Genomic DNA, 25,728 nt, shown 5'->3' with positions numbered 1-25,728 from the left:
AACTGTGAGGGTAAAAACAGTCGCTGTGAACCTTGGAGTCAATCTTGAGAATGCCCTAGGGTTTGATGCCCGTGTAAATGAAACCATTCTTGATACACCACCACTCAGAGACAGTAGTTCATGCCTTTATTACAGCTCGCGTTGATTACTGCAATGGCATCCTGTTTGGGGTGAGCAGGCAACGCCAGCGAGGCCACAACTGGAGCAAAATGCAGCGACTGAGTTTGTAGTGGTTCCCCGGCCTCTGCACTGGCTGCCTGTTGATTTTAGAATTTGTTTTTAAATCCTTTTTGTGGTTTTTTTATTATTGCATGGGTTGTCTCTGTCGTACTTACAGACCGGTACAAGCACTCCACTCAGAGAACCATCTTCTGCTCTGCCCCTAGGACCCGCTGAAAGACAAGAGAGAGGCCGTTCTCTGTGGCCGGCCCAAACCTTTGGGATGAGCTGCACTACCCTGTACGGCTTTGGTGGCCATTTTTAATGGTGGGCTAAGGACACTTTTCTTGGACCTGGCTTTCACCTCTGGCCGTTGATGTTTCTATTGCCACCTATGTTGTTTTGACTCTAGTTGTAAGTCTTGTCCTGTTGTTTCTCTGTACCGTGCTCTGCTGTCACCCCTGTGGAGCTTTAGAAATAGTTGAGATAACCAACTGAACTCAACTGGAATGTTTTATTCTGCGCCGTGCTTCGAGGCAACACTTGTCATGATCTGGCACCGTATAAACACGCTGGATTTAACACCTGCTCAGTGAATGACTGCTTTGTCAGCAGAACAAAGACAAACACTAGCTACAGAAGTATTTGTAGGTGGAAACACGGTAACTTCCACCTATTTTTAATAAAAACCAAGTGAGTGGACTGCTTCTGGAGCACACTTCTCAGCAGCAGAGCTGCTGGTCTCCTTAGAGCGAGAGTAAAGGCAAACATCACAACTCCTTTGGTTTGGCTCCTACATGTTCAACAGCTCTGGATGTCCATACTGCCCCCTGCTGGACTCATTCCAGTTATCCGACAGCACGTCTGCAGTTACGGGCACATGTTCTGGCCCGGTACCACAGGCGTTTCACATACAGAACCATGTCTGAGATCTGGGTTTAGCAGGACCTTAGTAACCAAAAATGGTTCAAAATTAAACTAGAAATGAATGTTGCGTGGGTCCAGCTAGGAACTTACGAGTGGAGGTGGAGGTAGCTGTGGGGCGGAGCCAGAGCAGAGAGCCATAAACACACACTAGAGGCTAGTTCAGCTTTAATGAAACAAGTCCGTCACAGCTCCCGCTGCAGGGCATCCACACCACATCAAAACTATACAAAGTAGGCTGCCAACGCAGCCATTTTATCTTTGGGTTTCTTTGGGTTGCCACGGCGACCCCTGCCTCGCCCTCGCCCTCCGCGCCGCGCACCTCCGCCTCGGTGCATTGCATGCCTCATGGTGGCGTGTTTAAGCTCCACCAGATCCTGGAAGACGGGATCGCAGAAGACACAGCCGGCGTGCTGCGTCTCCCCAGCCGGGAGCGGCGTCCGGGTCTTGTTGAAGTCCACCGCCACCAGAGAGGCCTCGCATGCATCACAGCTCTCCGTAGCAACCTAACAGAGGACAGATGAATGCTAAACATACCGCTGTGTGGGTACACCCCTAACTCAGCCTGAACTACCATCCAAACCAGCCGGACCTGTTGAGTCTGGTTCTGGCCGAGCAGCTCATAGCCATGAGAGCACCTGGTCAGCAGCATCGCTGGACCTGTTCTTTACACCTCCTTTCATCCTTCTCCCATAAACAACAGTAGGAGGTAGGCTCTCCAGAGCGTAAAGTCACAGGAAACAGAATCGTCATCAAGCTTGGAAACGCTTTCAGCGATGTCGTGAATGGAAACCATAAATAACAGTTATGGTGTCACACACCTGTCACCTGTAACTACCACAGCATTCACACACCTGTCACCTGTAACTACCACAGCATTCACACACCTGTCACCTGTAACTACCACAGCATTCACACACCTGTCACCTGTAACTACCACAGCATTCACACACCTGTCACCTGTAACTACCACAGCATTCACACACCGGTCACCTGTAACTACCACAGCATTCACACACCTGTCACCTGTAACTACCACAGCATTCACACACCTGTCACCTGTAACTACCACAGCATTCACACACCGGTCACCTGTAACTACCACAGCATTCACACACCTGTCACCTGTAACTACCACAGCATTCACACACCTGTCACCTGTAACTACCACAGCATTCACACACCTGTCACCTGTAACTACCACAGCATTCACACACCTGTCACCTGTAACTACCACAGCATTCACACACCGGTCACCTGTAACTACCACAGCATTCACACACCTGTCAGCTGTAACTACCACAGCATTCACACACCTGTCACCTGTAACTACCACAGCATTCACACACCGGTCACCTGTAACTACCACAGCATTCACACACCTGTCACCTGTAACTACCACAGCATTCACACACCTGTCACCTGTAACTACCACAGCATTCACACACCTGTCACCTGTAACTACCACAGCATTCACACACCGGTCACCTGTAACTACCACAGCATTCACACACCTGTCACCTGTAACTACCACAGCATTCACACACCTGTCACCTGTAACTACCACAGCATTCACACACCGGTCACCTGTAACTACCACAGCATTCACACACCTGTCACCTGTAACTACCACAGCATTCACACACCTGTCACCTGTAACTACCACAGCATTCACACACCTGTCAGCTGTAACTACCACAGCATTCACACACCTGTCAGCTGTAACTACCACAGCATTCACACACCTGTCACCTGTAACTACCACAGCATTCACACACCGGTCACCTGTAACTACCACAGCATTCACACACCTGTCACCTGTAACTACCACAGCATTCACACACCTGTCACCTGTAACTACCACAGCATTCACACACCTGTCACCTGTAACTACCACAGCATTCACACACCGGTCACCTGTAACTACCACAGCATTCACACACCTGTCACCTGTAACTACCACAGCATTCACACACCTGTCACCTGTAACTACCACAGCATTCACACACCTGTCACCTGTAACTACAACAGCATTCACACACCTGTCACCTGTAACGACCACAGCATTCACACACCTGTCACCTGTAACTACAACAGCATTCACACACCTGTCACCTGTAACGACCACAGCATTCACACACCTGTCACCTGTAACTACCACAGCATTCACACACCTATCACCTGTAACTACCACAGCATTCACACACCTGTCACCTGTAACTACCACAGCATTCACACACCTGTCACCTGTAACTACCACAGCATTCACACACCTGTCACCTGTAACTACCACAGCATTCACACACCTGTCACCTGTAACAACCACAGCATTCACACACCTGTCACCTGTAACAACCACAGCATTCACACACCTGTCACCTGTAACTACCACAACATTCACACACCTGTCACCTGTAACTACCACAGCATTCACACACCGGTCACCTGTAACTACCACAGCATTCACACACCTGTCACCTGTAACTACCACAGCATTCACACACCGGTCACCTGTAACTACCACAGCATTCACACACCTGTCACCTGTAACTACCACAGCATTCACACACCTGTCACCTGTAACAACCACAGCATTCACACACCTGTCACCTGTAACAACCACAGCATTCACACACCTGTCACCTGTAACTACCACAGCATTCACACACCGGTCACCTGTAACTACCACAGCATTCACACACCGGTCACCTGTAACTACCACAGCATTCACACACCGGTCACCTGTAACTACCACAGCATTCACACACCGGTCACCTGTAACTACCACAGCATTCACACACCTGTCACCTGTAACTACCAAAGCATTCACACACCGGTCACCTGTAACTACCACAGCATTCACACACCGGTCACCTGTAACTACCACAGCATTCACACACCTGTCACCTGTAACTACCACAACATTCACACACCTGTCACCTGTAACAACCACAGCATTCACACACCGGTCACCTGTAACTACCACAGCATTCACACACCTGTCACCTGTAACTACAACAGCATTCACACACCTGTCACCTGTAACGACCACAGCATTCACACACCTGTCACCTGTAACGACCACAGCATTCACACACCTGTCACCTGTAACGACCACAGCATTCACACACCTGTCACCTGTAACGACCACAGCATTCACACACCTGTCACCTGTAACGACCACATCATTCACACACCTGTCACCTGTAACTACCACAGCATTCACACACCTGTCACCTCTAACTACCACAGCATTCACACACCTGTCACCTCTAACTACCACAGCATTCACACACCTGTCACCTCTAACTACCACAGCATTCACACACCTGTCACTTGTAACTACCACAGCATTCACACACCTGTCACCTGTAACTACCACAGCATTCACACACCAGCTGTGAGGGATGAGTCACATTTTCTTACCTGAACTTTGTGCGCATGTTCAAAAAAGTGCACCACCACGTTGCACTTGTTACAAGCCATCCTCCACTTGGGTCCAGAGGTGGGATCCAGAACCAGAACCCCGTTTTCACACTCCACACACTGTCCAATTCCTAAAGAGTTCAGGGAGTGCTGACACGATGGGTGTGTGCACTCATTGCATCCCATACCTGAGACACACACACACACACACACACACACACACACACACACACACACACACACAGGTGAGTTACTCAGACAGAACACGACTCTGGAAGGTGAGGTGGTTTGTGTATCCAGCTGTGGTCCTGATGCTGACTTACACACAAAGCTAGCCGGCTCACCAGGACAGTCTCTCTTGCATTCCATGTATGTACTTATTTCATGTTAGAACATCTGTTATCACACGCTACTCTACACTGGATACACAGCGATGTACATGAGGTACGCAACAGGAGGTGCTGTAGAAACACAACCTTTCTTCATGTCTCTGAAAGGCGGGTGGCTGAAGCAGTAGGGACACAGAGGGTAGCTCTTGCCCCGGGCCCCTGAGGTCCACAGAACCAGCTCAAAGTCATCCAGGGGGCAGCGCAGCTCCTTGTACAGCTTTATGGCTCCATTCTGTGGAAGGCTGTAGGTCTCATCACAGTGGGAGCAGTGGAGCCTGCAGGGCTTGGCCTACACACACACACACACACACACACACACACAGGTACGTACACGTGGACACGTTTACCTCGGCTCCACCGGTAGACATCGTACATATTCAACAAGGTCTGTACAAACATCCGTGAGCTGATGATTCATCCATGAACGCACACGAGCGTTTGCTCATCAACACAATAACGGGGCGAGTCTGCTGAAGGCCACAGCTCATCAGTCTAGCCTCATATTGTCCAGAAGACATTAGGAGACCTTCAGCTCCATCAGCATGAGGCCTTTAGTCCTAGCACTGGCGGGACAAACTAACATGACATCACCCCAAACCAAGACCACCTAACGTGGACACATTCTCCATCACAGACATTCTGGTCCAATGTTGAAAGTGTAGCGTGACATCATCACGCCACGTCTGCTGTGATTGGCCATCTCCCAGAGTGAGTCACTAAAGACTCTCAGTTCCAACTTTAGCTGAGTACTCATTAGAGCCGTTTGTGTGTTTGCTGAAGTTGTTTAGTGGTGGTGGCCATCTTGAGTCCGGTAGACCCTAAATGTTAACCTCACGCCTACGTACAAGTCAGAGCTTCTGATTGGTGCGGGTAGAATCAGCCAGCAGTCGCTTCCCACACGTGTGACTCATCATCAGTCTGGATGCAGAGGGGTAAACATCTCTTCTGACTGCAGCCCGGACCGGCGGTGAGGCCTGACCATCTGCTGTGAGAGGAGCTTACAGCAGAGCCGCTGCTCAGTGAGGGCAGGAAGCTGTGTGCCTCATGTCAGAGTCTCCATGTGCACCACTGCTCACGTAAGGAAGGACACCACGGACGTCTCCAGATCCCTTCAGCCGTGTCTGCGCTCACGGCGCATTCTTGAGAAGGCCGTATAAACCATCCATGCCCACCTGGCCCGGGCAGAGCTGACCTAAATGTAAATGCCTCCTTTGCTGAAGTAACAGCAGTGAGATGTTTGGAGCTCCGCCTCCCAGTCTCCCACATCATACTAGGGTAAGTCTCACCAGCTTAAACTTCCCCCGTCTCATTTGTTCACCAGAGCACCTTCAGAAACGTGGCAGAATTAGCGGTGACACACCTGAGGTTGTATTCCTGCCATGCTGCATGACCCCAAAACTGAGCTGCGTCCCAAACCATGACACATGCACGCAGCTCCACTCTGACTGCTCACCTGGATGTACTTCATGAAGCGATGACACTTGCCACAGCGAGAAAGGGGCTTTCCTGAGGCAGCGATGGGGGAGAAGGAGACCTCCATCAGCTCGTCCATGCCTGTAACACACCACAAACGCACACCGGGCCAGAGTTCAACTGAAGCTGAGGAACAGGAAGTCCGTCCTGCTGTTTCTGCGTTCTGGCATCACAACCAGTGATTAAGTGAGCATTTATGTTCACATACAGAGCGGTCCTCCATGTCTAAAGTAACTCTTGCTGGCAGTCAAAAACAAACTCTTGGCATCAACATGTGTCCTACGGACATCGTCTATTTAAAATGTGGTTTTTACATTTTTATCTCTGATCCCAACAGGTGACTCTAACACGCAGGCTGAACATGAACATGGTCTCCAACACCTGTTTCCTACAGAGCCGGGTCCAGCCAGCCGCGGGGCGTTGCCGTAGCGTCTCACTGACCAATCAGAACGGGCATCAGAAAGCGTCATCTTCCCTGCTACGCTTGTCAAAATAAAAGTCTGCACTAACTGATCGTGTCACACCGCTGTGGCTAAATAAAAGCTGCCCCACCTATAGAGCACATTTCTGCAGGTTTTTAAAGACATCGCTATGACTCCAGCTTGTTCTTGCTGTTTGGGATCTTCACTCCGGGCTCCTGCTGACCGCAGCCTCACCTCCAGGAAAAACAACGTTAACGACCTGTGTGCTGGAAGATGTCCCAGGGACAGCCCGGGTGAGGTGGAGCTCTTTCATCAGCTCCGTACAGCTGTCCCTGATCACCGTTCTAAGTCCACACACACACACGTCTAGATGCACGAGTCTGCTTTCATCCAGAGCATCACCGTAACGCTGTGAGATGTTTCTGGAGTCACTCTTTCAGATCCTCAGAGGGACCAGATCTGCAGCCCGGAGACTGCATCTGTTAAATTCCAGTAGAGCAGTGTGGTGGACAGCCAGGGGCCGTAGGGAGGCCATTATCACAGAGACCTTCCAGCAGCTGAAGCAGGTACGTCGCTCTGGAGACCGGCAGAGGAGCGTGATCACTTCACAAAGAATGGTCAGCTGTCAAGTTGTGACATTAGGGGACCTTTTGGGCAATTATATGCAACTAATGCATGACCTGTGCAGAGAACATCAGTGCTCAAAGCTGCCCCTCCTGCAGGCCTGTCTCAATGCCAGGCACGTCTGATGCCCCCCACATGTATGGATCGTCAGTAAACATTGGATCAGAACAACTTTGAAGCACCTGCTGATTTATGAGATGTTCCATAAAATCCAAAATCCAGTTTTCCTGCAAGACATCAGAAGTTTCCTTCAGATTCAGAGATCTGATCTAGTCTCTGCAGCACAGCAGGGGCCATACTTTCAGTCTTTCATTAAGGATGTCATGTCATAACCACCTGCTCTCCTGTTGAGATGCAGCTGCTGTGGGATGACTGTGGACCAACGTTGCAATAGCTGGATTCGGTTAGGGTTACATATAATTCTAAAAGTATTGCTTTGAATGACCCGTGTTGCCCCTGCAGCTGTGAAACATGGAAATCCTTCCATCTGCAGCGCGCGGACAGGAGCAACCAGGCGTATTAAATGTGTTCAGACCACAGACGACGGACGAGGTTAAGAACGGGGGAAGTACTGCCGCCTACAGGTCTGGTATGTCCTTAACAACGTATTTATCCGGGTACGTGTAGACAGAGTTTTTTTTTTTAAAACGAGGTGGTGTGGACGCAAGTGGAGGACCAAAACCTTACCTGGATGTCCCATGTCTTATATATTCTGGAAGTTGTGCAAATGCAGGGGTGGGCATAGATATTCTGCTGGGATGGGGCTAGGGTCTCCATGCCCTGGGGGCCAGTTTGACAACAGAGGTGCCTATTGGGGCCAGTAGGGGAGCTGGCTCCCTGGAGGGCTAAGCCCAACCAGCCATTCCTCCCCATCCCCGCATATTTCTCTCCTCCTGCTCCCTCACATCATCACACAAACATGCACATAGGACCTTGGGGGGTGGGCAAGTCAGGGAGTGCGGGTATGGACTCCATTTCCGCATTCCTGTGGCAACCTGCCCCCCAATTTTATTTGCACCTTATACACTTCCACTGACGACATTCCACACAAACACACACTTAGGGACTTGGGAGTGAGCACATTCAACAGCATTTCGCAGGGGGATATTTCAGCCTCCTCCCGGGTGCCGGTGCCCACTTCCAATTTTAAAACGCACTTAGACACTGATGACTGAGGGTGTAAGTGGGGTGGTGCGGTGGCATCAGCGGGCATATGCTGGATGATGCCCGCACTGCCCGCTCACCACAGCCATGGAATACACCTCATGATCACACAACACTATATTGGAGCAGGCGGAGGGAGACTAGGGGTCTTAGCCACCTCTGTTGTTGCTTGGCTTCCTGGGGCTGGAGGCTAGGAGGGAGATCTGGCCATCTGGTTGGGGTCTGGGGTGGTGGGTTGCTGTGCTCAGCGTTGGGCGGGGGAGCCTGCTCATCAACACCCCAGCAGAAAGGGTCAAACTCTGGTTACCGGTGATGGTTGTACCCAGTGCAGCAGTACCGGGACCAGAGTGAATAGGGTGTGTATGGGGAGCATGAGTGGGTGTCCGGCGTGCATTTTTGTAAGTCTTGGGTTGTATGTGCATGTGTGAGCATGAGGGAGGGAGTGTGTGACTGTGTTTGTGTATGACTGTATATGTCAGGTGGGGCCTTTGACTCCTCCCCTCTCCTGGAACCTCTCTTGATGATATAGATCTTTGTCTCCCCTCCTCCTGCCACACCTGGCGTGGGGGCTTGTGCCATGGTCTGCCTGAGTGTTCGTGGTAACCAGGTCACGGGGTTTAAGATTTTTGGCATCTGCCTGATCAATCCCGGTGGCTGCCTGGTGGGGTCTGGGTCCCTGGGCTCTGCTGGGTCCCCGGCGGGGGTGGTTGCCCCTGGGTCCCGGGCTCGGCCGGCTAGGGGGTGGGAGGCTGCGGGCGGGCCTGTGGGCTTGCCGCTGATGTCTCCCGGGACTCTGCTGGCTGCTGGTTGTGCCCCCCGGGGCGATCCTCTGTGCCTCTCGAGGGGGACGGGGGCTTTTCTGGTGGCAGTCTCCTTGGGGTTCCTGTGTTCTGGGGCAACGCCTGGATCTCTGGGACTTGGAGCTCCCCCCGTCTCCTGCGCATCTTTGGGGGGCGGACCTGTGGTCCCTCACACTCTCTGTAGGACGCTCCTATAGAGAAACCTTACATAAACAAGCGCGTGTACACACACAGGTGCTCACATGGTGCTCTCATAAGTATGGGCTTGGGCACGTTCAACACTTGTCTTAAGACTATGGTGGGCACTACATGCACTGTGATTTATTATCGTGATTCTTCAGTTAAGCAATGTTGATTATATATTTCTTCATCAAGTTGACGCAGTGATAGCTAGATCTTGTTGTATTGTTGTTGTGTCCCTTTTTTGTCTTTTTCTGCAGGTCTAGAAGCAGACTCTTGTTCATTGTTTATTTTTGTGGAACCCCCCCTCCCCCCCCCCCTCACCACACCTTTTCTTTTCCTTTCTCTTTCACCTCTGTCTCCGTGTCTGGTCGGAATTACAAAGCATTCAACAACAATAACAATAAAGTTTTAAGTATCAGGCGTGACATTAAAAGCAGACGCTTTGATGCTCCACCTGAGAGTAAATCTGTAAGGCTTGTCACCAGCATTCAGACATCAGTTCTGCTTGCTTCACAGCCAGACAGGACACGGTAAAAAAAAAAAAAAAGAAAATTTCTGGCCAATCCACGTGATCGGTATCGGTGATCAGCATTCTTTGATATCGGTATCGGTGATCGGCAACAAAAAACCTGATCGGTGCATCCCTAATGTTTTCCAGACACCGATTGCGCGCAACCACTGGCGCCTAATTTCTAAGTCAAGCGAAAAGGAATGCAACCCCACAGAGCCACCGCAACCATACTACACTACACCTTCTCACCATGCTAACACGATATGGAGCACTAAACCCGAACTACTTTCCTAATTACACTAACAGCCAAACACTAACTAAACTACAATATCCAACAGCCAAGCTAACACTAAATAAGTATGTATAACACTAAAGGCTACGCTAAAGACTAGGATATGCTAATGCTATATGCTAATGCTGAACTACGGCTAACCTCCTACACTCGATTGCAAATCCAACTCCCAACTCGCCACAAGGCGTGGCCGAGACGCTCGTTGCTTTTATAACTTTGACACAGAGCTGCTACGTAGTACTCTACTGGTTTACGTAGTATCTTACTCTTTAGCCATTGGCTAAAATTTATTCAAAATGAGTCAAATTCTATGTTTTAAGCTGGAGTTGGCGCTATACTGTGGTATTTAGGCAGCATTTTTCATTTTTAAAGAAAATGCACCAAAATGCTAAAACAATGAATACACACATATAAAACACTATTAGACACTCATTTATACAGTTCATCAGCAAAAACAAGTTAATTTAGACGTTACTTGCTCTTTAAACACAGAGGGAGGTGATCAGGGGAACAGGTGACAGGTGTGAGTGAGATCTGGAGGGAAGGCAGGTGCGTACAATAACCTAAATGAGGGGAAAGAAGCAAGCAGGATGGCAGATAAACCGTTACCTAAAAACACGGATAAAACTAAACCTAAAGACTGAGGGCAAAAATAAACAACTAATAACTAGATAGATGAGGAGGACTGAAATAAGACTGACAAGGAATTATCAGGGAGTGATTAGGAGGACACCTGGGGGAAGTCTAGAGAGGGCTGGGGATGATAGTGGGACACAGAACATGACGTACGGTCCATGGTGCTCTACTGCTGCTCTAACACACGCGACCGAATGGTTGAATCACCGGCTGAGTGTACCCGGGTGTGTTGGGAGCAGAGAAACAGCTAAAACATGCTGGACAGGGTGGTTTGAACTGCTCCCATGAACACTCCTGCAGACGGACCCTTAGAAACACGGATCCTGGGCTGAACTTACTGGTGATGGAATCCACAAAGTAGTGAAACTTCCTCTTGAAGATATCGAGCGTGTGCTGCAGAACCTGCTGGTAGTTGGCCTTGCCCACAGCGATGAGGTTCAGCTGCTTCTCTACAGCACTGCGTATGGTGGGCAGCACCAGCTCTGCGTCTACACACACACACACACACACATTAACTTCCTCCAGCGCCGGGCCAGGGTATTCTGGCTGCCTGAGTGAAGGGACCTGTTTTGTAGTAGCCGTGCACCAGGACTACGCCCAGATTGGTCGGCTTCAGCTTGCGTCCGCTCTCCACGGTCACATAGTTCCTCTGACAGATGTTGTTGATGTGGACGGGGATGCTGGCGTCGGTGCCTGGAGGTGTACAGGGATGTGTTACAAGTTGCAGAGTTATGCCGAGCTCCCTGATTTGATGAGTTGTGTGTTGAGCTGCAGCCACCAGCCATCGTCACCCTCTCACCCTAGACTCATCTCCTCCTCTAGGTCTAGGTGGTGTTGAACTTTCCTATTCAGGCATGCTTCTGACGTCTGGTGTCACCTGTAAGACTTTCTGCTGTGTAACTGGGTTCTGTTGGATAAATGAATGTCTCAGCTACGGAAGTATTCTCTTTTATCCGTTTCCTGTCTGGTGATGACACGTGTTTGACACGAGTGGCCTCAGCCAGCACCAACACCCTACCGGGCTTCCAGCAGCTCTACTCAGCGTGGCTCGGATGCCGTTCGGTTGGATGGTCTTTTCCAACGGCCAGGTCCCCGCTGGAAGGAAGCTCATGGGTAAAATGCTTCTAGCACCTTACGCGTGGCTGTCACCTTTGGCCAAGAGGGCTTACCCTTGTAGACCAGCTGTTTTATTGGACTTCTGGATGTAAAAACACCGTTCTTGTTGGAGATGGCTCGATTCAGCTGCAAGGAGTCCGACTGGAGGTTGGACGTGATTTTGAATTTCCAAGCAGTTTGACTAAAGCGTTAAGTTAGCCTTCACCAGGGCTGGCCGATGCGGCCTAAAACCGGTGTCACCTTATATCGAGGATTTCACCTGGATAACGACAAGTGGGCGACAACTACAGGTGTGTGCAGATACAACGGTTGTCCACTAGATGGGGCTGTCGTGTGTTACGTCAGTCACGTGTTGCTCATGGTGGTGCAGCTTCCTAAAGGGACATGAACGCTGCCCACCTACACACACCTCTTCATTTTTATTATCAGATTTATTGACGTGGGAAAAATAATCACCATAAGAGTCAGAAATTTCAGTAACGATACGTTTGTGATGTATTGCCCAGCGCTGGTCTACAGCTATGGTTGTCGTAAGAACCCTGTCCGTCTATGGATGTGTAACCGGTATGAATACCAGCTCCTGCAACAGAGGTGCTGGTTTGATGTGGAAGTTTACAACGTCCCATCCAACAGATAACCCCGACTCTGCCAACGCTCAAGTAATGCGTCCAACTTCCCACCTTTAAGGTAAACTGGAGACACTTTCTTATCAGAAGCTATTTCCTGTTGGAGGTGCGGTGGCTGTGTGTAGAGGCCGGTTCACAAACCAATGCCGTGCTTCTCCATTAGCGTGATGAGTTCAGCCTCCGTCAGGTAGTCGGGTGGGCTGGTCTGCCTCTCCACCAGCTTCATCTCATCTACAGTGAAAATATCTCCACGCTCACAGGCTGGCATGGCCTCTTCCAGGGCGATGCCCTGCCATGGCATCACTACTGTGTAACCTGTGGGCAACACACACAAACGCTTTAGTCCTTTATCCGTCTTTAAGCCTTTGGGGTTTAAACGTCAGCGATAATGTGAATAAACCACTAAAGCTTTAAGCTACACGACTCAGACATGTAAAGAGGCCATGTCATGGAAAACCCACTAGCGTGTGATATTCTTGTTTCCTCATGAAAAACAGCCCCAGACCAGTTTCTGGCTGCATTCATGCATTTCCTGTTTGGTTTATTTTGAAATTCATCAAAACAGACCTATGTAAATGTGTGTGTGACTCCATCTTCTGGCTCCTGACACCAGGACCTGGTCCTCCTGAATCTGCTCTGGGTTCTGAAGCCCACCCCCCACGGTGACGGCTGTCAGCTAGCAGGCTTGGTGGTGCGGGTTAGAGTCCTGGGCTGACATGCAGGTTTGTACCTCAGCTCTAACTAGTTTTCTGTTTTAGCTTCACTTGCCAGCATTAACTGTTTAAAAACTAAGGACTACTCTGGTTTTTTTTAACTGTCTTTGTTCATTTAGCCAGCGTGAGTCCATGTGAGGTGAGCAGAGTAAAGCCGGGCGGACACTGTGCGACTTTTTCACTTGTAGCACTCGGCTTCAGCTCAAACTGTACGACTTCCTCGCAGGGCAGATCTCACGAGCCAGGCGCTCACACTGTACGTCTGGTAGCAACACGTCGGCCCTAAAAATGTGCTAAAAATAGCAGTTTTTACTCAACACGTCAGACTTTTTTGTCTTGTCTTGCCTGTTGTCCTTCGGGAGCGCTGCAGGAGGACACACAGGGATTTATGGGGTTGGATGAGGAAAACGAAATAAAGAAAGTAAATCTGTGTTTAGTGATCAGTTTAGTTTGACATGAACACGACAAACACGCTTTCTTGACGATCTTTGTGAGTAAAAAAACGTGTAGAAACAAAAACGAACAACGTGTTATTAGGGAAATAGCGAGCGAGCGGTGTTGATGCAGGATTGCACATGCACCGTGAGCGGTCCTGATACTTTTTGGGTCGCAGCGCCGCTTCAACAGTGCGATACCCTCACGAGGGACGAGCAAAATATTAAACACGCCAGAAGTCCGTGCGAGCTCACGATTGCTAATCGACCGCATGTCACAGGTAACCATGACAACTGAGATGGAAATCTAGGCTCCGGAGAGAGGCGCAGGCACAGAAAGAATAGTTCTTCCCTTCTAGTGGCCCTGTGCTGGTGCAGCGGTGAGCTCTAAAGGAGCTGGAACAAGGAACATGCCTGAGATGGCAACAATCACCGATAGGATCCGGCACTATGGTGCTCAGGGATCTAAGGGGAACATTTAGGGAAAACTCCATCCATCCATCCGCTTATCCGGAGTCGGATGTTATAAGTAAATAAATTGTGGAGATAAAAGAAATAAACCAGTGAAGGGATTCTCTCATGTTTGTCTAAAAACCTCCATAACAACACATTATGGACCAACAGCATCTATTGGACCATCTAGCTTGTTCTGGAGATTTGCTAAAGCAGCTTTAGTTCAACCCACAAAGGTTCTAGGCAGGACACACCGTGAAGCCAGACGAGAAGGAATGATGACTCAGATCAGGAATTGGGACTACGTGTCTCGGCTGGCCAGGAACGCCTCTGGATTGCCCCGGAGGAGCTGGCCCAAGTGGCTGGGGAGAGGGAAGTGTGGGCCACCCTGCCGAGGCTGCTGCCCCCACGACCTGATGTAGGAGTAGACCCATGCATGCGTGAAGGAGGACACGCTAGCATCCCTCACAAAGGTTGCAGCTGGGACTTGAACCAGTAACTTTGCTGCTGGGATGACGCCTTCTCCATCTTGTGTGATTTCCTCCTTTAACTTCACACTGACAAGGTCTTGCTGCTCTGGTCTCGGCGGGGTTTCACATTTTAATTTGTTCAGCAGATCTTCACATGAAGCTGACTTTTCGTGGAGTTTGATTTGTGATGTCTGCGCTGGTTTGGCGAGTGGCTGGCTGTAGCGATTCTGAAGCGGTCTGGTGGTCTCACCTGGTGAAATGAGGGTTTTCCCAGTGCAAGAGAAGGCCTCGGTGCCAATAACGAAGTCTACTGTGGTCTGTAGGAACTTGCAGTCTTGGCTGACGGTAGCGATGAAATGACGTGTGATGTACTCGTACAGGCGCCAGCCGTCACTTCCTGCAGGACAGAACAGCAGAGAGGATCTGTTACAGGCCCACAGAGCCGGACCTAGATGATGAGAGGGAACAGCTCAGCTGCTGTCCAGACCAGGCTTCAGGTTGTGCTCTGCTTCCATTGGACAACACTATGTCACTGTTACGTCTGTTTATATGCTCCAGTTTTAGGGGGGGGGCCACTTTATACCAGAGGGGGACATGTCCCCCCCGGGATTTTCGCCGATGCCTAAACAGGCCTGTGAGCTGGAAGGAATCACATGGTTCAACATGAAAACACACAGTGGGCGGATGACAGCTTGAAAACTATGTCACAAATATATTTATGCTGTTCAAAAATATACAGCTTTAGTCCGTGAGGCAGATCTTTTAGTTATCAGGCTCCTCTCCTGTGGAACCAGCTCCCAGCTTTAGTCCGTGAGGCAGACACTGTGTCTACTTTTAAGAATAGGCTTAAAACATTTTTATTTGATAGGGCCTATGGTTAAAATCTGATGTTAGCCTAGATCTGGACAAGTGGGGGAGTACAGGGAGGTGGAGTGTACAGTCGGTAAAGACGGCTCTCCCTTACCCTGCCTCCAACATGCCTCCATCTAAATAGGATAGATTATCCAGAGTTATCTCTGTAGTTATGCTGCTATAGGCTTAGACTGCTGGAGGATACACTGACCACTTTTCACACTCTACTGCTTTCTTCTACAGTCTGCTCTTTAACTGTATTATTTCCTGCTATTTCAGCTGTTAACTTTAGTTAACTGTAAAGCTAGTTCTCCACGAGCACTAAGCCTAAAGCAGCTCTGTACAGAACGGTTAGAGTCAGCTCTTTTGAGTATGGTTTTGTTTCCATGCCACCTCATACGCTGTGTGTGTGTGTGTGTGTGTGTGTGTGTGTGTGCGCGATTTTACCAGGCCCCCACAATGCGGCTCTGAAATTGGGCCCAACCCAGAAGTACCAAAAATTGCAGTTCCACCCTCATCCACTAGGGGCTGGTGTCAGAAGCGAGCAAATCCTCATTGACTCCCATGTTAAAAATACCAATTTCACAGCAGAAATAAACATGTTTACAGCCTGGTACCAGAACATGTTTTTGGTTTAAATGATCTAGTTTACACTCATGACAACTCTGAGGGGGGTGAATGTTTTTCTCACTCTTCTGTTTAAGTGTATTAAAAGCCTAAAATTCTGTATAATTAATGAGCATCAGACCCACGTGACCACAGAGCTAGCTCCGTGGAAAGGCCTCAGTAGAGCCTCGGTCTGGCCTGGAAACTGTTCCGGGATTTTGAGTCTCTGTGTTTGTGTGTTCTTGTTTGGATATTTTTGTGCAATTGTTGGACAAAATGACTTGCTGGGGCATTAATTGCACTAATAGAGCGTCCAAGGAGTCTCCACTTCATTTTTTCGGTAAGTAAAATTATATTTATGTATTTTAGGTCACTGCCGAGCTGAGCTTAGATTTTAACATGTACTGTTTAACCATGAAATGTAAATGTAATAGGGTAAAACCCAGTGCATTTAACATAATGCTGCACTTTAGAAAATGGGTTGAAATATAACATGTTGGTGGAGCTGGGGTCCCACTATCGGCTTGTGGAGGTCTCGGAGACCTCTGTGTTCCACCCGGTTGTACCCAGCAGTCAGCCCGGCGTATCTCTGACTCAGAAGCTCTGGTGTTGTGCACAGTTAACTCCGGTTGTAGCTAGGTTGCTACCTCCGTTAGCTTAGCTCCCACCTCCGTGTTAGCTTTGGGTTAGCTTCAGGTTAGCTTGTAGCTAGTTCGACCGGGTGTCGTCAGTTGATCCCAGCCTTACAGCCCCACCCTCAGCTCCTCCTCTCCTCCCTTTTATGGAATTGTCTGGGCTTGACGGAACCTGTGACACGGTCAAAATGGCGGTGGAGGCCACCTCCCATTTTAGTACAAAAACGTGTTATTAGTCTATGGAAAGGAGATGTCCGGTATATGTATGTCGATGGATTTTACTGACAAAATTAGCTAGAGGTGATCAGCTTCGGCTCCATCTGTCTTGCTTGTTACTGAATAAAAAGAAAACAATTGCAATGATATTCACAGTAAAAAACCCATAAAACTGTAGCGGTCCCCGGGTCTCGTGCTGCACACAGACAGCTGGTGTGATCAGCTCTTGGCAGATCCCCTGTCCCCCACCCTAGCTGTGCGCCTGATGGGAAGTGTCTGGGTAGAATAGACAGAGCGCAGGTCTGACAGGCCAGGCTATGGAGCTCCATCTCTAACAGCATTAATCAGCTGAAGAGCGGCCCCTAGCACACCTACCTGCTCCAGAGGACTGTTCAGCACTGTTTCTGGTGCACAGAGGGCTGCAGAGTGCTCTTTGGTGTGAAGTCGGTAAAGTTTCTACCAACACAATCACTCACCTCCACCTGAGACTCTGCATCCACATATGAGGACACAGGCTTCTTGCATTATAGTGTTGTCACTCTCTTCATCTTAGAGGTTTTTGATTATTAGAGACACTTGATATTCACTGATCTTTTTCCTTCTCTTTGTAGGAAATTAGCCAACATTTTAATTTAAATTTTTAATCTGAGTAATGGTTTGTTCTCATCTGAGACAGCTGGGGTTGGTTTTTCGTTTAAATCACACAAACCTGGCTCCCAGGACTGAGCAGCTACACGTTACGAAAGTGAGCTGGCATTATGATAGAAAACTAGTTGTCCAGCAGAAAAAACAGCAACTTTAGGAGTAGCGTGCTAAAAAGTGCTTAGAGTCACTTTAAAGGAGGGTTTTCCTCTCCACGGTCTCTACATGCTTGCCTAGTATGGGCGTGGCTGACACAACCGTTGGAACGTTTACTCAGTGAAGTGCCTTCAGACCACTCGTGCTGTGATTTGGTGACCTTTAAATAAACTGAACTGAAGTGAAGTTATGTAAAACCGTTCATCTGTACCAGCAGCCTGTTAGGGAGTATTGTGGTTCCTGCTGCAGACCAGCCAGGCCTTCCCAGTGGCCTAGTGGTTGAGTCAGCCCAGGGACCAGGGATTCAAATCCTAGTCAGGTCATAGCAAAAGACTTCTTTTGCTGTGTCATTTAGGTCACTTTTATTTACACACTATTAGTTTTGTCTGCATGAATATCTGGTAGGAAATGATGTATTTATATTCTGCAGGGACACGTTACACCTTTTTTCCTTTAAAGGAGACAGATCATGAAAAACTCACTTTTTATCCCTTTAGTACAGCGTGTTTCACATTTTAAGCATCTAAGTGTGCATAAAGCCGTATATTATTCACTAAAGGTGCTATTTAGATATTTAATGATGAAGCTTTGATCATGTTTGTCCACCTGGTCAGTTTTTAAAGGTGTCTGACGCATCTTCTGACCGTGTCGTCACAACAGCTGCCAGGGCTCCTGACAGAGGGTCTGGTGTGAGAAGCAGCTGAAGTCGCTGTGTTGAACGTGTTGATATTGCTGCACATCCACTTTTCTACTGAACCTCCTGTTTTACAGACGAGCTGCTCTTGGATCTCGGGCGTCTGAACGGAGCTCCCTGTAGTCTGGTACCTAAAGGCCCGGCCCGGCCCAGTCAGGGCGTGGACACTATCTTAATACACACAATCATCCCTTTAGGTGGCGGCCTGTCCAACTCACCCACTTCCCCCTCTGAAGCAGCACGCATGGGTGTAATGGGTGGATGGTCTCCTGCGTCGGTTCCCTTCCTGGGTCGGTTGATCCCATCTGAAAGCAGAGCTTTTACCTGAAGTACAGGTTTAAAATATGTGTTAAACATCCATTTTACTGCAGCAGCACGAGTTGTTTACCAACTTCCTGTTCCAGAACCACAGGTCTATGTACATGAGCACACACTTTTAAATCTAAATGGCTGAAATGATCATCAGGCCTGACCTCTTCTGCCCACATGGGGCAGTTGATCTGCTGCTTCAGAGCTCCCTTCAGGTCGAAGTTCTCCGGGTAGTGGGTGGTCTCAGTCCGTGGGTAGCTAATGTAGCCCTGAGTATACAGACGCTCGGCAGTCTGCATAGTATGCTGGGGGCCCATACCTGGAACATCAGCAAACACCTGCCTGTTAGCTTCTCCTGTTTGGTTCTGCGGGCCAGTGACAGAAGTCCGAGAGCCGGGCCCACTTTGGGTTCAGGACACTCATCTGAATGAGAGCGACCCACGTTAACGCCGCTCATAAACACTTCAGTCAGTTCATCAAAAATCTTTTAAAAGTTTTCTGAAAATGTCGTTTTTTTTAAACTGGACCCATTTCCTCTGCAGACAGAGGGTTCTGACCCAGCACAGTTCTGGGTGGCTGCAGCTGTTCCTCATTCTAGCATCTAGTTTAATCCTTCACTGATTCCCTCTCCGTTATTCCCACACTGGGAGAAGTTGCTCCCTCTGACGGGAACATGTAGTCATCAGATGGAAACGGACCGGGAGACGTGCATGGATGCAGGTCCAACCGATTGAGCCCAGATTAAAACCAACTCCAGGAACCGTTTCTCTGACCACCATAAACCTGACCCCGCAGAAGTACGGGTAACAATGGGAAGCTGGAATTCTCAAGTTTTGAGCATCCTTGTGCTGCTGCAAGAAAACTTTCATAAACGTATATGGACAAGTTTTATGTGACAGTCCAGACCTTCTGCTGTTGTTTTTCTTTTGGGGGGGGGGGGGGGGATTCATCAGGGGTCTCATTGATCAAACATGGCGTAGAATCCGTACTAAAACCGTTCTTAAGCTCAGCAAGAAAAAAGTACTTACCCCAAGCAGGTGTGTGATCTATCAAACATGGAGGACGCACGGCTGCACGCAATCTCCGCTTCATAAATCAGAAACTATCTAGAAAGGTTCTCAGCTGCATTTTAGTCACATCCCCCCCTCACCACGCCCACTTACTGCCATAAATAGTCAATGCAAAGTGCCTTGTGGGTCTCATGCATATACATAAGCCGGCTGTTGCAGCGCTCCGCCAATGACATGGCGACCGTAGATCAAGGAAGCGCTATTTCACGAGCAGAAGTTGAGGTACCTGTGGGTGAGGTGGAGAAATGAAAGGAAGTGCTTTTGCAAAACAAATAAGAGAAAATCCACGGAGTGGCACAGCGTTGCTGAAGCCGTCAATGCTGGGAGTTCTTCAGAGAGATCTGTGGTGGATATAAAAAATGATCCAATCTGGATTCGATCCCCAGACTTCCGAGTGAAAGTCACACGCGTGTGCGCGTGCAAGTGCATGTGGGGGGTCTTGTCTGTGTGAAAACGAAGCGGTACAAGTGATAACGCTGCAGGATTTCATAACTGTATCTTCTCAGCAGCAGCACTGCAGGTGCTCTCCATGTCCAGCATGTGTGTAAGCCAGGTCCTTAGGCAACTTAAAGTTGCCACATTTTTCCATTAAGTTTCCTTTCATAAATCCCAAAGTTTGCGTGGAACGTTGCTTACGCAGTTTTCCGACCCCGTTTTGTGTGTAAGATAGCTTGATGAATGAGGCCCTGGTATTTTTGCAGACGGTCCGCACGTTAACAAACATTAAAGTGTGAAGAATTACCCAAAGCAGAGCTGGCCACTCTCAGCATCTCCACCGTGTTCAGCGCCTGAGGTCGCTGCTTGCTCTTCTCCTTTTTACTCACCGACTCCACCTGCAGTAGGAAGCATCGGCAAAAGGAGCTTCGGTCAAACATGTAGATTACCCCGTACTGATGACTAACTATTACTGGTTAGCTTCTACTAGCAGAGACGTACTCCGCTGTTTCCTGGACTAAACCAACAATAGCTTCCCCGTCATGAGTTCAGATGGGTGAGTCCATGAATGTTAGTGACAGGATGACGTAGATCTGTCAGGATTTTCTAATCCTAGAGTTTCACCGTCTGTTTTCTATCAGACGCTAATGCAGGAGATAGGTGTAGGAGACTATCAGAAACTAATGCAGGAGATAGGTGTAGGAGACTATCTTCTATCAGAAACTAATGCAGGAGATAGGTGTAGGAGACTATCTTCTATCAGAAACTAATGCAGGAGATAGGTGTAGGAGACTATCAGAAACTAATGCAGGAGATAGGTGTAGGAGACTATCTTCTATCAGAAACTAATGCAGGAGATAGGTGTAGGAGACTATCTTCTATCAGAAACTAATGCAGGAGATAGGTGTAGGAGACTATCTTCTATCAGAAACTAATGCAGGAGATAGGTGTAGGAGACTATATTCTGTCAGACGCTAATGCAGGAGATAGGTGTAGGAGACTATCAGAAACTAATGCAGGAGATAGGTGTAGGAGACTATCTTCTATCAGAAACTAATGCAGGAGATAGGTGTAGGAGACTATCAGAAACTAATGCAGGAGATAGGTGTAGGAGACTATCTTCTATCAGAAACTAATGCAGGAGATAGGTGTAGGAGACTATCTTCTATCAGAAACTAATGCAGGAGATAGGTGTAGGAGACTATCTTCTATCAGAAACTAATGCAGGAGATAGGTGTAGGAGACTATCTTCTATCAGAAACTAATGCAGGAGATAGGTGTAGGAGACTATCTTCTATCAGAAACTAATGCAGGAGATAGGTGTAGGAGACTATCTTCTATCAGAAACTAATACAGGAGATAGGTGTAGGAGACTATTTTATGTTTAGCCTGCATGAAACACAATAACGTTTTAGTCAAAAAAGTAGAAAAGCTGTTGGTTTTTGAGTAGAACCATCACGAGGATTTAGTAATGTCTCTCCAGCTTAAAACAAGAGGTTCTGAGGTTCTGACGCCTACCCGGGCCTCCCCAGATGTCTTGGCGAGGTTGAGGAACATCTGTCCCACTTCTCTGTCAAAGACTCTCACCCTGTCCCAGTCCAGTGTCAGTGGGTTGTCTTTTCCTTTAAACACCTGATAGAGACACAACATGTTCATCGTGAGAGATAAAAACAAACACAAAACTCAAACGGAGTTAAAGGGAACCTCATTTCGTGCTGCCATGTGGGTCTCTACAGTCTCCATAGACACTCCAAACTTGGTGGCCTGGGAATGCCTTAGGATTCCCCAAGAAACGCCGTTCGACTGGTTAGGAGAAGGAAGTCTAGGCTTCCCCGCTTATGGGCTCGACACACGGGAGGCCACATCGCCTCTCCTCCATACTTTTTCAATGAGACAAGCGCGGCAAAGCGATAATCGCGGGTCTCCCTCCTATTAAGCGAAACGCGGAAAACGTGCGTGTGAAATTTTGCGCTCGTGCACGTGTCGTGCACGGACGACCCAGCGACGCGATCCCAGAAAGCTGAAATATTTTCAACTTTTCATCGCCGTCGCTCGGACGAGGACCAATCAACGGAGGTTTCATTCACTGACCACTAGGGTTGTCACGGTATGAAAATGTAACCTCACGGTTATTGTGACCAAAATGATCACGGTTTTCGGTATTATCGCGGTATTTTTTAAACGGTGTTGCATATGTTCAGAAAGCATTGATAGTCCTGTTCTACACAAACTGAAATAGTTCTGAAAAGGTTTAACATGTTTATTAAACCTAAAATAACACAAAGCCTTAGCAAAAGTGCAACTTTTCACAAGTAAAGGAACAAATAGCTTCTTTTTCTGGAACGTGTTACAGTAGTCAGTGCAGGTTTAAATGATACAAATCCAAACATTCAAAACATAAACAATATGTAAACAAATCAAAGAAACACCACTTGTTTTCTCATATACTTGTTTTCTTCATTATCAAAATGAAAATCTAAAACTCCAGTCCACACTTGACTTGAGCGCTGTACAAGTCAACCTTAAAAAAATATGTATTTAAAATAAATAGCCACTTTAAACAACTGACTAAAATAACTACTACACTATGTAATCAAATCCAAATGTTCAAGTATAAATGGCATTGAATAAGTAAACAAACCAATGACAAGGAACTAATTGTATATTTCTCTTCATCATCAACAAATAAGATGCTTCATCCAGCAACAGGGTGTCCGTGACACGGTTTAAATGCTGGCAGAGGGCGCTGCGGCTGCAGTATATAGTGACTCGTTGCATTCTCCCTCAACCAAAAGTCCTCGCGTCATGCATTTAAGCTAAAATGCTAATGTTAACTTACCTTGCACTGGCTGTAGAGACGTGGGTGATGGTCACGCAGATGTGCCGTTAGATTAGAAGTGTTGCTGCCTTCTGCAGACACTTGATTCCTGCACGTTCTGCAAACGGGATAGCCGTCTTCTATTAACTGTCCCTCAGCATTTTTCAGAAATCCCAAATATGCCCATACTTCCGATTTAGTCTTCTTTGAGGGCTGATGGATGTCCTGGGCGCTGCCGTCTCCTCCTTCGGCCATTATTTCAGCTTCAAAGTTTTGGTTGCAAACTAAAAAGTGCGCGCCGCGGGAACTTCAGCTGAAGCGACGGTGGCTGGTAAGGGTCACCACGCCGAAACCGCGGCCACGGTAAACCCACCGAGATAATTCAGTTTTTTAAAAACTGGACGGTTATTTTTATTGTCAACTTTTTTACCGGGGTTTACCGCTATACCGGTTACCGTGACAACCCTACTGACCAATGAGCGGACAGGATGCTCCGTACATCTCCGAGCAAACATGGAGGAGAAGTTGATTATTATTATGTTTTATAGTAAAATCAGAAGTAAGATTTCACATAACTCTAGCAGCACCTTGTGAAACATCATATCTACCGCTTTATTAACTCTGAACCGCTTAAATAACCTTAATTCCCTCCAACCTGACACAGCCAAACAAAACAACGGAAAATACGATTTCGCCATGGAACAGAACGCGTAGACGGCTTCGCCGCTGGCCGCTGCCGCGGGTCGCCTCCTGTGTGACAGGTAATAAAAGCGACAGCGAGGAATTTCGCTGATCGCGGTCGTTTGTCGCCTCCCGTGTGTCGAGCCCCTTAGGCTGCTGCCCACATGAAGTGGGGTGAACATGCCATGAGACGGACTTAGAATTGGAACAGTACTTGGGCCGTCGTTGATGACATCTCATAAGTATGTGAGTAGTACACAAGTTCAGACAAGTACGCATATTGAGAAATGGCTCCAGTATATCAGGGATGAGTGGGCGTGGCCAGCAAAAGCTGGGTCCCTAAAAATGACAGAGCCCTGAAACGGCTCATTCTGGAAGGAACTGAAAATGTAAAAAACGATAAAGGTGCTGCTGAGATCACGTCATGCGAGATGGATTTAGAGCAAAGAACTACAGTATGTAAACACATCTTGTATCAACCACAGATCAATTACAGTTTGTTTTAAAAGAAGTAGATTGTGTCCCCTTTAAGATTTCAGACAACCATTATAAACAAGAATGGGAGAGTAGAAGTCTTGTTGAGCATGTTTATCATCTCCTGGTGCTGAGGAGGTGGCGTACCTTTGCCTGGAGAACCCAGTATGTTTCTGGTTTGAACGACTGAATCTTGTCGTGACGTTCCACACAGAAGCCCAGGGTTGGGGTCTGGCATGGTCCAAAAGAGATCAACGAGGAATCCAGATTTCCGTATTTGCCTTGAAAATACTTGGTCTGGAATCTGAAGGACGGGAAACATAAATACGACCAGATTGTTCTTTTCTCTGCAAACTCAGCTGTGGAGAGTCACAGCTACACAAGCCAGCTGTGTGTGTACCGGGTAAAGGCACAGCCTATTCGCAGGTCCAGCTCCTGACGGGCATCCACTGACAGGGCTTCATTCTGGTTTGGTTTTCCAAGATGGTTCATAGCGTTCCAGATGTCCGTGTCAGTTATGGAGCTGAATTTGGCTCGGAACACCGTCTGATCCTTAACGTTCCCCTTATTCATCACTGGCTGGATGGCATCCAGTACCTTGGAGCAAAAACAAAAGTGTTTTCTTAACTGTAATACGAGCCGGTACTGAAACAACAGATCGTTACTTTCCATGTGCACCTTTCTGATCAATGTCTGCAGGAGATGGAACTAAAATTACCTCAAAACAAATGTTCTCGCCCTCTTTATCACAGTCCAACCATAAAACCACCACGTCACAGCCTCTGGCTTCAAACTGACAACACCAGGAATGTGGTGAGAAACACAAGGTGACACTAGTGACCCATGAGCTTTAAACACACACACATCTACCTACCTGGAGAAACTTCACCATGTTGAGTTTAGGATTAGCCTCCTTCTTTTCGGTTGGAGCTTTACTGAAGAGTTCTGCTGGGTCCACCTTGTCCCAGTTGTTGTATTTCCCTTAAAAAATGAACAGCACAAGCTGTCAGGTTTTGGCTAGAAGCACCAAACCACAGAAGCCGGTACAGAAACAGCACAAGAGTCATTGTTATACTGTTGCTGGTTGGCTCAGGGGACCAGTTGTGTTTGGCAGGAAAACAGAGAAGATGTCCTAAACACTAAGCTGCCTTGTCCCTCACATTCTGATGCCACTACACCAGAGTCATCAGCATACCTGATGTCCAGAGCCTCAATAAGGAAGTCTGAGATGACCTCATGTAGAAGGCTGACGCTCCTACCAGAGTCTTAATCCACCCATACTTCATGTCTGAAAAATGCTCCAAAAGGAGGTGTCGCCCGAGGGA

General features: G+C 48.2%; 1 protein-coding gene across 3 annotated transcripts; it reads right to left on the bottom strand.

Moving 5' to 3' along the window:
• Positions 1-1,234: 1,234 nt before the first annotated feature.
• Positions 1,235-25,384, bottom strand: top3b (DNA topoisomerase III beta; the record flags this gene model as incomplete). Of its 3 annotated transcripts, XM_054734648.2 has the most annotated exon segments (16): positions 1,235-1,589; positions 4,510-4,697; positions 4,986-5,187; positions 6,352-6,452; positions 11,342-11,491; positions 11,568-11,696; positions 12,887-13,060; positions 15,066-15,212; positions 18,835-18,940; positions 19,090-19,244; positions 20,738-20,828; positions 21,949-22,062; positions 24,551-24,707; positions 24,804-25,000; positions 25,122-25,196; positions 25,278-25,384. In XM_054734648.2, coding segments are annotated over 16 exon segments (2,375 nt in total), but the record flags the coding sequence as incomplete, so codon positions are not given.
• Between the last annotated feature and the right edge of the window lie 344 nt (positions 25,385-25,728).

This window comes from Nothobranchius furzeri, chromosome 17 (assembly GCF_043380555.1).
Source record: "Nothobranchius furzeri strain GRZ-AD chromosome 17, NfurGRZ-RIMD1, whole genome shotgun sequence".
Taxonomy (NCBI): Eukaryota; Metazoa; Chordata; class Actinopteri; order Cyprinodontiformes; family Nothobranchiidae; genus Nothobranchius; species Nothobranchius furzeri.
This window is presented reverse-complemented; position numbering and strand designations above follow the sequence as displayed.